General features: G+C 48.2%; 1 protein-coding gene across 8 annotated transcripts in view; it reads right to left on the reverse strand.

Annotated features, from left to right (window-relative positions):
• Window positions 1-7977, reverse strand: part of LTBP1 (latent transforming growth factor beta binding protein 1) — a 402947-nt gene extending 394970 nt beyond the window's left edge. For 5 of the 8 annotated variants that reach the window (XM_045447178.1, XM_045447184.1, XM_045447183.1 and 2 more), the window contains exons 1-2: window positions 7443-7976; window positions 6333-6403 (exon numbers count right to left, since the gene is read on the reverse strand). In XM_045447178.1, the coding sequence (XP_045303134.1) occupies window positions 6333-6403; window positions 7443-7930 (559 nt within the window). In that variant the 5' untranslated portion in view covers window positions 7931-7976. Of the gene's footprint in view, window positions 1-6332; window positions 6404-7442 lie in introns of all 8 variants that reach the window. The other 3 variants (XM_045447182.1, XM_045447179.1, XM_045447181.1) reach the window with 2 other exon arrangements.
• Window positions 7978-12819: the final 4842 nt, after the last annotated feature.

The following is a 12819-nucleotide window of genomic DNA, read 5'->3' on the forward strand; positions in this document are numbered from 1 at the left end:
CACATGGTGCGAAGATCAGGAATAAGCTCCCGGCCCACTAGAAAGCACCGTGCTGTGGCCTTCACCCCCTCAGTGGCTCCTCAGCGTGCGCTCCAATCCTGGTCAGTATTAAGAGTGAGGACACAGCCCCAGCACTCCAAGTCATTCTGTTCATTGCTAGGAAGGCCTTGGAAACAAAATCTGCATTTCAGGAAAATTCAATTCGAGCTCCCCAAACATGTTTGAGTATGTTTGGAATATCCAAGACAACAAATAACAGGGTCAGCAACAGCAAACTCCCGACACTGCCAAAGGTCCTTTCAACAAGTCAGGCTTCCTAAGGGCCAAGGGTTCACTGGGCAGAGAAACACTCCACTAAAGCAGGCCAGGCAGGAGCAGGCGGTGTGTTCGGGCCAGCCCACGGGCTGGAGGAGGGCTTCATGATGAAGGTTTAAGTACTATCGCAACACAGAATTTATGGTTCCTAAATGTTTGTTTTAACTAGTGTTGAGAACACATATTTGACCCAGTGTGAACTTGACCTCTGGGTCCCTCTCCCTTTTCGCGGGGCTGTCTGTGCCACATGACGAGATTTTCCAGCCGGCACTCCCACCCGTGCTCCCAGCAGCTGCCATGGTAAACCTCACTGCGGATCTATTGGCAAAGCAGCTGTCAATGGCCATAGCAGGCATACGAAAAATGTGTAATCATTCTGGGCCCGACTCCCAAGCTTGGCTAGGGCCACACGGAGCCAAAAGGGACGAGAGACAGCCTGAAAAGCCCTCTTGGCCATCTGAACTCCGGCCACATTATTCCCTCCTGGACGATGCCATCTACTGCATCTCTGAACACCAAGGGTACACAGAGCTGTCTCCTCTGCCTATCATTAAGGAACACTTCTAGGTTTGGTTTTGTCGGGGTTTTTTTTCCAAAGCAGTGTGGGCTGAATGCCAATGGAAAAGCAATGGAATATCGATTTTTCTGTTTCTTGCTAAGGAGAGAACAAGTCATTTGATGTGCCATGAGTTAAGTGAGTAAAAACAGACCCTGTACTCCCTACAGCTGGCTGTGTCTCTCCTCTATTCATAGAACCTGGCACATGTTAAAGCTAAACAGATATCCGTTAAAGAAATGAAAGAACCATCCATGCATTTACGGAGGGGCTTCAGTGTGCCAGGCACCAGCACCCGACTCCAACCTGCCCTCTTTCCTCTTCCGTCCTCCTCATTCTGCCAACCTGGCCTTGCCCGCATCTCGCCCAGACTCCTTTAGGTCCTCTGCTCCCAGTCCAGTCTCCTCTTTAAAGCGGAGCCCACGGACTGGGTCTTTCTGTAGCCCGCACTTCCCCTGAGCAGGGGACAAAAAGACTGCAAGAACCAAGAAGAGGTAGGTTCTGTTTGGACAGAGGAAGAAAATGTGAAAGTGAAAAGAGGCAAAAACAGAACACAGGAGGCACTGAATGCCCGAAGCACAAGACAAGGTTTCTAGGCTGCACAGCTCTCCTATAAATGCAAACTCGTTGGAAAGAGAACAAATGTGGTGCCATCTCCTTTGCACAAAACAGACACTCGCTATCAATGGTCACTCAGTGTTAAGAACTAAAGTGACCTATCCCGTGCTACGCTTTCAACTTCTAGAGATGCACACACACAGGCTGTCTAGCAAAGCAGCATTAACACACAACGGGGCATCTCCAGACTAGAGTCCCCCAAGGCCACCTTTGCGGGTGCACATACGTGTTCCTTGCCCCAACAAAGGCATGCCTGTTGCATATATGATATGCAACAGAAGGCTCACAAAATCTCCAGTCTTCAGAAGCATTTGCCTGTGCCCCATTTAAATTAAATGTCAATCAACTAAAAACAACGGAGTCTGGCTGGAGGGGCATCTTATTTTCTTCACTGGATTAAGCAAATGGAACACGATAAACACAACCGATCTCTTATGCAGAAATATTTTTGGTAACAACTGGACATGATCTATATAAATTGAAATTCTTCAGCTAAACCCTATCGATTATCCTCAAAATATAATGACAATAAGGAGACAATCTGGGTGGTACATTTAAATGTGCATTTGCATTTTATGACTACTACCTTAAGGGAGAACTTCATACAGATATACCATTGGTATTTGTGTTCATAAGTAAAATAAAGCATACTCAAGAGCAATTGTTCAATCTCAGCAAATAAGTAGAGAGGAAAAAGACTACAAATCAATTTTTTTGCAATCCAGAGTTCACTAGTATTTATTGAAGTAGTTACAGTCACAAAATGGGTGTCAGCAATTTTTCCATTTATATATACCTTGAAGGAGTATTTTCACTTCTACATAGCACGTTTTATCCTAACAGAACTAGAGGCATGCAAATAATCTAATACTTAGTATATTTCAAAGTTCTATTAAAATAAATCATTCAGGGGGCACCTGGGTGGCTCATTCAGTTAAGCACCTGATTGACTCCTGATTTCAGCTCAGGTCATGATCTCATAGTTTGTGGGTTCAAGCCCCACATCTGGCTCTATGCTGACAATGCAGAGCCTGCTTGGGATTCTCTCTCTCTCTGCCTCTCCTCTGTGCACTCTCTCTCTCTCTCAAAACAAGTAAATAAACTTTTTTAAAATAATAAATAAATAAATAAATAAATAAATAAATAAATAATTAAGAACAACGCAAACTACTTTCTTTTTTCTTGGTAATCAAAGGCAGGACAGCATGGGAGTGACTGGCTTTTTCATGCATTCTCTGTCCACTCTCATCTTTATTGAGGAACTGACAAAAATTGTACATACTTATGATATATGAGGATGTTTTTTGTTTTTTGTTTTTTTTTTTTAATTTTTTTTTTTTCAACGTTTATTTATTTTTGGGACAGAGAGAGACAGAGCATGAACGGGGGAGGTGCAGAGAGACAGGGAGACACAGAATCGGAAACAGGCTCCAGGCTCTGAGCCATCAGCCCAGAGCCCGACACGGGGCTCGAACTCACGGACCGTGAGATCGTGACCTGGCTGAAGTCGGACGCTCAACCGACTGCGCCACCCAGGCGCCCCAAGGATGTTTTGATATACACATACATTGTGAAATAATCACCACAATCAAGCTAATTAACATAGCTATCACTTCACATAGTTGACACCGTATAGGGAGTAAGAACACTTTAAGATCTACTCTTGGAGCAAATTTCAAGTAGACAACACAGTACTCTTAACTACAGTCACCTTGCTGTACATTAGATCCCCAGAACTTACTAATCTTGTGTGACTGACACTTTGTACCCCTTGATCAACATCTCCCCATTCTCCCTCTCCCCAACCCTAAACTACTTTAAAGCTATAATATAAAAAGGGATCCAGGGGCACCTGGGTGGCTCAGTCAGTTAAGCGTCCAACTTTGGCTCAGGTCATGACCTCGCGGCTCATGAGTTAGAGCCCCGAGTCGAGCTCTGTGCTGACACCTCAGAGGCTGGAGCCTGCTTCAGATTCTGTGTCTCCCTCTCTCTCTGTCCCTCCCCCACTTGTGCTCTGTCTCTCTGCCTCTCAAAAATGAATAAATGTCAAAAAAAAATTTTTTTTAAAGGGGATCCAAATTACGTTATTTAAAAAGGAGACTGACAACAGCAGCTGGGGAAACACATACGAAAAAAAGAAAACCAAGTAACAGATAAATGAGACAAAATTTACTTGACTTAATCCAATAATAAACTAAGAATCTCTCTGGTTTTATCAAGGCTTTTACACCCATTCTTTTTCACCTTGACACCTGAAATAATCTGACAAAGTGGGCAAGGGTTTAGCACATTCATTTCTGGATCAGAAAATATAAGGTCAGAGAGGTCAAGTGAATCCCTCAAGGCCCCACATCTAGTCAAGGCTTCAGGATTTGAACTCAGGGCCAGGGGCTTTTCCAGTAGCCCACTGCTCAGCCATGGACACAAATTTCACAGCACAATGGTAACTCTAGTCATCCTATCTGAATGAGGAAGGCTCCTTCATCTCTCTGGCTCTCCCACATACACAAAACAAGTCTCCCATTGGAACATATCCACCTAATGCATACATGACTTTGGGCTGGACACTGGCCCACCCCAGCATCACTTTTAAAATTATTCCTGAAAGGAGTCATTAAGTTTCCAGCACTTGGGCCTGAATTCATTTGTCAGATCAGGCAGTTTAGGAAGGCCAGTTTTTCGAATGCTGAACCATCATCAAAAAAGAAAGTGATGCTGCCTTGCTTAGACTCCCGGTGCTGTTCCTCTAGGAACTGGAAAGAGAACTGGAACCAAAAGCCAGAGGTATTTGTTATGCGTATTGTGAGACTAAATCAATGTAGCAACCTCCTCTGGGACCCTGCAGTCACTGCTCTGACCCAGAGCCTTCTGTAACTTCTCTCTTTCTGGGTGACCAAAGGGCAAACCCGGTCAAACCTAGGCACAAACATATTCTTGCCTTGCTTGCCTGGACAAGCAGGAAGTTCATGAAGTGGTTCCTCAAGATTTCCTGCTTGAGCATCTTTGCACATTCCAGAACATCTCTGGATCCCCAAATCCTCAGACAACCTTTCCAGAAAAGGCACCATATTGCATCATTTGCCAACTAAACATCTTCCAATCTTGGTGCATGCTCTTTAACAGGCATCAAGGCGGAGCACCCGCCCACTGTCTATAAAATCCTGCCCTGTATTTTTAATCTTTACACAGCAACATCCCACTATAACAGTGCTGTCGTGGATGGGTTATCTCCATGTTATAGGCAAACCGTATCATACCAGGTTTTGAGCGGAAGGAGGTACCAAAGGGAGGAAAGGGTGTATAATCTGACCTGAGTCATCATAAATTCAGGAAAACGCTGACACACTATTGTCAAGTGTAATCCAAGAAGTGAAAAATTATGACAGTCTGAATGCCTACAACCCTGAGCATTTCTGAGCCAGTAGTTGGCGTTCAGTAATCAAGAGGCGGACAGTCAGTTCCTACCTGCCATTATTCCTTGATCACAGTCGAATCATAACCTATCCGGACATTCCTTTCTAGAAAATCCAAGCCACCATGCCAGAGTCCTCCTCTTTCTTTCAAGGAGTAAAGGTATTTTTTAATAAGCAAGGTCACTGGAATGACCATACTAGAAATTTTTTCCAATATTTTAAAATCTAAACTGACTTTATTTTTAATATAAATTATTTACAAGAGTAAATCAGGGTTTTAATATCCAAACTGTACACAAAACAAATTGCTAAACTTGACTTATGATGCCGAATACCAAGAAGCAGCTAAAATTGGGGATGATTCCAATCCACAATGTTTATGGCTCAAGCTCCATGCAGAGAAACCTAAGAAGGATATACTCTTTCTGAGTGGAAGATTTTTTTTTTTTTTAATTTCCAGTTAGCAACAGAATGAGGCAACTCGTCCAGAGGACCCTCAAAATACATTTTAACTGAGTCCTCAACTTTACAGCACATCGGGGAAATGTGTTCTGGTGTTCTCAAACCTGCATGTACCAATAATGGGCGTTTCTAAAACATTGTTAAGATGTGTACTAATTGGTGGGGGCGCCTGGGTGTCTCAGTCAGTTAAATGTCCCTCCCACTTCAGCTCAGGTCTGATCTCATGGTTCGTGAGTTCAAGCCCTGAGCCCTGCATCCGGCTGGTTCTGTGTTGACAGCTCGAATTCTGGAACCTGCTTCCAATTCTGTGTCTCCCTCCCTCTCTGCCCCCTCCCGCACTCGCACTCTCTCTCTCAAAAATAAACAAACATTTAAAAAATTAAAAAAAAAAAAAGATGTGTATTAATTGAAGGGGCACTGAAGGAGACCACACCTGTCAGTTCTGAAGAACTGTGAAGACACTGCCTCCTGGAAAACAATCAGGCCTCAAAGATGGGAGGATTCTTGTTGCTGCTTTCAGAAAGCTTTAGAAACTGCTAATGTTTTATTTCAGAACAAGGCCACCTATCTCCCATCCCCCTCTGGCCATCAACCAAAAAATGTTTTTCATCTGTCAATATCCAAGCTTGAGTTCACTATACTGGTTTGGCAAATAGCACATTCTCCAATGGAAATTTTTTCCTAGCTCCTGATCCATAGGTGTGACAGTGATTAATACTGAGGCGGGTGGGTGCAGGGGAACCTTGGATGCACGGCAGAGTTCTCTACAATACATTGCCGCTGGCACTGATACACTATCATTACTGTGACTCATGAGTGGTAATGAAGGCTGCAGATAATGTCTAGCATACATAACGTCTCGAGGGCAGCATGAGCCCCTTCGTGTGACCCCTGGGGGAGCCTCCCTCCCCATGTGGACAGCCCCCCCTTTGCCCACTGTGCCAGCCACAGCCAGCATGGAAACTTACGTTTGGTGCACCTCTGGGAGCCAGGGGCCTTACTCCAGCCATGGCAGCACTGCCCTCCACAGACATTGACCCTGAAACAAAGCAAGACCCCTGAGTCCACAGTAGCAGTGTACTCTTCCAGAAAACCCAAGCTCATATGGGTCCCTGCAAGCTCAGCCTCCTGTGTCCACACTCCCCTGGCTTGCAGAGTCCTAAGCCATTCGCAGCATGCCCAAGCCAAAGCTGCCCGGATAGAAGAGTTAAGACCGTGTATCAGGGTAAGGTGGGAGAACCAAAAAGCCTGCATAACATAGAATTACACAGGAAGGGAGAACAGAGTCCACGTAAATGAATTTCTTAACCCCCAAAGTAGAGCCAAGTGTATTTTGTGTATTATCTGACCCACAACTTAAACCGAATCTGACTTTTAGGGAGAAGTGTCCAAACACAGGGGAGATGACAATGCCTGGAAAGTACCCCTGAAGAAAAGAACCAGATAGGCAAAACAAGTTATCCCCCACACCCCCAACCTGTCATTAAATGGGGAGAGGGGCAGGAAGGATGTTTATGAGCGCCCAGTAACAGAAACTTTCCAACCGAAAATTCTGTCAATGCACAGACACCCTGCCCTGGGGAAAGGCGACCCCACAGGTGCACGGAAGCCCAAGCCCACAATCTAGGATGCTGAAAAGTTTTGGGCCGCAGAACAGGAGCTGTATCTTCACAGCCGGCCCTTCCACCACTTTTTTTTTTTCTTCTCTAGCTAGAAAAAAAAGTTAAAACTGAGTTGCAAAGAGCAGTTTAATTGATGCTAAGGGAGTGAGCAGTAGTGACTTCATGTATACGCCCGTCTTCTAGGAGTAGTTGGGTTCGCGCACAGGAGGTTACGCCCCAGGCAGAAATGCCTTTTGTGTTTACCCGCAGCTGAGAAACAATGCACTCGGAGTTTCTCCTCAAAGTCTCCGGGCTCCCCGCATTCGCCTCTGCCTGCGGCGCGAGCGGGCGGGGGGAGGAGAAGGCAGCCCCACCGCGCACGACGCCCGCGGCCGGGCTCCGAGGGACCCTGACCCCGCGGGTCCCGGCGCGGGCTGCGCGCGCGCGCGCGCGCGCGGAGGGAGGGTGTGGGCTTACCCCTGCAGCTGCTTCTTCTGCTGAACCTGCAGCCTCGAGCCCCCGCCGCTCTGGCTCTCCGGCGGCACTTTGGAGCGCACGACTTGCCTGCCTTGTTTGGCGAACGGGGCGGCCGCCGGGTGAGCGCCGGGCTTGGGGTGGAGCTGCCCGCCGGGGGCCCCGGGCCGCGCCGGCTCGGGCGGCGGGGGCGGCCGGAGCCCCTGCAGGGCCGCGCCGCCTGGCTGGCTCGTGCGGCGCGTCCGCTCCGAGGGGGCCCCCGGAGAGGCGCGGCTGGGAGCCCCGGCGCCCGCCGAGCCGCGGCTGTACCTGGCGTCGAGCGCGACGTTGAAGGTCCGCGGGCGCGGAGGCCCGCCCAGGGGCAAGGCGCCCGCCGCCAGGCCGGGGCCCGGGCGCACCACATACGTGATCCTCCGCACCCGGCCGTGCGCCGACGACGCGAGCAGCCCTGCCCAGAGCAGCAGCCCCCACCTGAGCCAGGGCCCCGCCATCGCGGGCCCGAGCCGGCGCCCCCGGCGCCTGCCCCCGGCCGTGCGGCTCGCCCGGTGCGGCCGCCCGCGCGCGCTCCGGCTGCCCGAGAGCCCGGGAGGCGGGACGAGGAGAACTCGGCTGCAGGAGAGGAAGTTCTGCGGGCGGCCGAGCGGCCCCAGACCCCAGCCGAAAGCAGCGGGGAGGAGGGGGCGGGCGTGGGGGTGGGGTGGGGAGCCGAGCCCGGGAAGGGAGGGGAGGGGCGAGGGGAGCGGACTCCGCAAGGTGAGGGTCCGCTCGCGCAGCCGCGGGTGCAGGGGGCGCCGCGCCCGGGCCCGGGGCAGAGCGGGCGAGCGCGGGCGTGAGCGCGCGGGACGCTCGGAGGCAACCCGGGCTGCAAAGTCTTTAAAAAGTTGCTCTCGCCGTGGAACCGAGTGTCAGATCTGAACAGCCAATCTCCGGCAGACGTGACGTCAGGCAGTAAATCCTAATTGGGGAAAGCGTGAGATGAGCCCGAGAACGCGCCGCCACCCTCCACATCCACATAGATTGTTACTGTAGGGCGGCAAGGCAGAGGTCTCCGCTCCCCGGTCCCGGGTCCCGGGGAGGGACAAAGGATTCTGCAGAATCACTGACTGGTCCTCTCCTTCCAGAAACCTCACGGGATTCGTTTGATATCGTTTGGAAGGCATATTCTTATCGGTGTTTGCTGGGATACATGCCGGGGGTTGGATGAAAATACCAGATCGGGCCCCAGAAAGGACTGCTCGGGATTTGCCTAGCTGTCCATCCGAAAGCGTTTAGATGGTTCTCTTTGAGATTGTAAACCCCGCGTGGCTGTGCCTCGGTCTGCAGCCTCTGGTACCCTACTCCTAGTTACGCGAGTTTGAGAGTGCAGGGCGGGCAGCAGGGGGCGCCCGCGTGGACTGGGAAAGGGGCAGCAGGCACCAACCCCAGAAGCAGCCCGCTCTTGGTAAAAAGGCCTTTAAGATGGGAATACAAAGTTTAGGATCCATGACAACCCCAGGCCATTTATAATTAAAAAAAAAAAAAAAAAAAAAAAACTCAGTTCCTTGGACCCCTATCTGAACAGAAAGGATCACTCACTGGAGATGACCCAAAATCACATCACGGGAAATGCAGGATGTTCCCAGGACAGTCCCTGGAGCTCATAATGCTCTTTGGGAAAAACCATGAAATAATGTTATAGTCTAGCATTTGAATTTAAAACAGTGTCTCCAGAATGCACGATTTTATTGTATGAATGCAATAGAAAACTCATAGTCTTAACAGTGTTTTTTAAAAAGCCATTTAACAAAAAATGATACTTGGTTTCCAAGGCTTTGGTTGTTCTTGTTCATATTTATTTGTGGCTAATCTTTGTTCCGTTGTCTGCCAGCATTGGCTAGTAGACAGTTGGTAGCAGGTGATGGTGGCTTAAGAATTAATGGAAAGTAATTTAAGGTTGAAGAGAATTCATTAATCTCTTTTTTCTGTACATTGGAGAAAGACCTCCAATATTGGATTTTGGCAGGAGGGGACCTCAGTCCATCTGCCTGACCACCAGCTTCATGTGAGAACACACATGAGAGCCACTGTTGAAGACTAAATAGCACTGGGCTGGAGGGAGAGACCACAGTTCAATCAGAACACTGTAGCTAATTAGCCAAAAGACCACAGGCAATTCACCCCTTATCCCTGAACCTCCACTTCCTCCTCCATAACAGAAAAGTTGGATTAAATGTACCTTCCAGCACTAACAGTCTGTGACTCTAAGAACATCCGGGGTCCCTGTGGACAGGATCAGTGAGGTCATTCAAGGTCAGTCTCTGAGCCAAGCCAAAGAGAACCAGCTGAGATGATTGAGGAAGGAGGGTGGGTCAAGAAACTGCCTCCCAGCACTGGGTTCTGTAAAAAGGACACAATAGGAGCTAGTAAATATCCACCCAGTGCCTACCCAGGCCAGCACAGAGGCGGACCCTCTGCACACACACAGTGTCCCAAGATACAACCCCTTTGTCTTAGAGGAATTTCCTATCTGGTTAGGGAGACAAGATATAAATAAATGAAAGCTTAAAAAAAAAAAAAGATAAGTAACAACTGAATTAAGCAACACTTGGAGATAGTAATAAAACCCTCACAGGGCAGGATCTGATTTGTATGAGGCCAGTGTCACAGTGCAATCCATAATTCCTTGTCAACTCATGGAAAATTCACAATGTGTAGGGGAAATCGTGCCTACCTTCAATTCAAATCAGCCAGGAGAGATTTTACCTCTCCAGTAGGGATTATGTAGCGGCAGTGGAAATGGATGGAGGGGGAAAGAGGCATCTAAAAGCACTAACTCTGTTCTGAAGAAGCGGGTCAGAAGAGGAGAGATGTCAGGCAGTGAAAGCTCAGGAAATAGTGAAGGATAGTGTCCCCAAAGGACTAGAGTTTAGTATGCTGGTTTTGTTGGGGCACTCACAGGACCCAGATGGATGAGCCTGCTTCAGTTAGTAAGAGGCAGCTGCCTGCAGAGGGCAGAGCCTAGACAGGGAGCCAGAGCCCTGGGCTCTATCACTGCCCTGCTTCTCTTCCCGTGGGAGCCTGAGCAAGTCATTTCACCCCTCTGAGCTGTTTCCTGAGGGCCTAGGGTCAACCGGAAGTCCTTGCATTTGGGGAGAGCAATGACTTTGACCACTCTCTATGGCTCTGCAGAAAAATGGTCCCTACCATCAAGAAGATACAATGCAGGGGCGCCTGCTAAGCGTTTGCTAAGCATCCAACTCTTGATTTCGGCTCAGGTCAGGGTGTCATGGTTCATGAGTTCAAGTCCCAGATCAGGCTCCATGCTGACAATGCAGAGCCTGCTTGGGATTTTCTCTCCCTCTTTTTCTGCCTCTCTCTCTCTCTCTCTCTCTCAGTAAATAAATAAACTTTTTTAAAAAAAGATACAATGCAGTCTTCCTTTCTCTTTACCCAAAGCAATGAAAAGTGGGTATTTCAACCACTCTTCAGCTGGATTACAAATGGCTTTATGACAGATTTGGATATCTCATAGTGAGATCAACTCTGAAATGCAACCAAAGAAAGAATCTCACATGATTGTCTATCTCATCCCTAAAGGACCCACACACGTGTGAGTATACATGTCTGCATTCACAACCATTAATGAAGTGATATACACATAAGTAAGTGGCCTCACCGTAATCAGGAAATACTAGCAAAGTCTCAGTTTTGCACATCAGTCTCTTGCGATCTGCAGAACTAGCAAGATGATCATTGAGAAAAGTGCTGTGCACCCTGACATGGTTACTCACCTTAACATTCAAGTCAGTATTATTCTGAAAGTGAAAGCCCAGTTCCTGTCAGGCATGGGGACCAGCCTTTGCCAATTCTAGACCCAGTTTAATGCCATGGTTTCTGGACCCACACCCCCTACGTTTCAAGGTCCATTTATATTGGCAGTATGAAACTTCCTGGTTCAAAAAAAAAAAAAGTCTTTAAAGATCTCATAAAACTTCTTGGACTTTAGATGGGTTTTTACAAAACAATACTCAGATGAGCTAAGTGTAAATGAATCAGAAAAGAGGATTATGTTTCCCATAAAAGCTCATGGGTTTGAGGATTAGGGGAAGAAAGGAAGGCTGGCAAATGCCAAACTCTTTAAAGCACTTTGAAACCATTAGTCAAACTCCAAATGCAGCCAGGTTCCCTTATCCTCACACTTTATGAGTTGCATAATTGAAAATCATTTAAGATCAACTACAAATCAAATTTAGTGGCTGCCTGTGATCAGAGCTGCTTCCACCCATGTTTCCTTCTAGCCAAAGACTTCATGGAGCCCCTTTCCTCTTGTTTCATGGACAAATTCTTAGAGAAAAAGGAAGAGAGCAACAACAAGTCAGTGGGTAGCAGGTAAAAGGAAGAGAAATAAAGAGAGCTGGAGAGGGGCGCCTGGGTGGCGCAGTCGGTTAAGCGTCCGACTTCAGCCAGGTCACGATCTCGCTGTCCGTGAGTTCGAGCCCCGCGTCGGGCTCTGGGCTGATGGCTCAGAGCCTGGAGCCTGTTTCCGATTCTGTGTCTCCCTCTCTCTCTGCCCCTCCCCCGTTCATGCTCTGTCTCTCTCTGTTCCAAAAATAAATAAACGTTGAAAAAAAAAATTAAAAAAAAAAAAAAAAAAAAAAAAGAGAGCTGGAGAAAGAGACTGAGGACCAGAGAAGTAAGGGAGCTGAGAAAACAGGAGAGAAAGAGCATGAAGACAGAAAGTGGGGACACAGTGGAGGAGGGACAGCAAAGTTGGGCAGAGGAAAGGAAGGGTGCAGAAGGAATGGGGAACAGGCCACGGTGGAGGAATCAATGAGTAGAGAAGGAACACACAAGAGTAAGGGGAGTAGGGGAAAAGAAAAGCTTACAAATGAAGTGAAGGTGGCGAAGAATTCTACCCGGAACCTGTAAGCTAATTTTCTCAGGCTGCCCACTAGGATTCTGGCAGACAAACATCTGCCAGTTCTGACCGGAAAATCAGCTTGTCCAGGTTTGAGCTAGAATTAAACCTGAGACCTTAGAAGGTGCTAGCAGGTGTGACTGGTCGACTGCCCCACCCCTCACTTGAGGCGGGAGGGTCCCAGAAGCCCCATTTCCTCCCACCCAGCAGGTGGCCAAAGACCACAGCTCCAGCTAAGATCCCCGCAATTGCAGTCTCCCTTGTTCTTTCAACCATTTCATCAGAAAGCAGTGGTTGAGGGACATTACAAACGTGTGACCTCCTCCACATTTCACTCCGCTTCCAGGAAAAGGCCCATGAAGCTTTCCAAATGAAGAATTACAGCAAAGTTTCATCTGATGAAGATGTCAGTGTGTCTGCTAGCTGTGGGAGCAACATGGAGTTGGATTTGCCGAGAAAGATGAGCCGCCCCGGGAACTGAGC

The sequence above is a fragment of the Leopardus geoffroyi genome, chromosome A3, assembly GCF_018350155.1.
Source record: "Leopardus geoffroyi isolate Oge1 chromosome A3, O.geoffroyi_Oge1_pat1.0, whole genome shotgun sequence".
In the NCBI taxonomy this organism is placed as follows: domain Eukaryota; kingdom Metazoa; phylum Chordata; class Mammalia; order Carnivora; family Felidae; genus Leopardus; species Leopardus geoffroyi.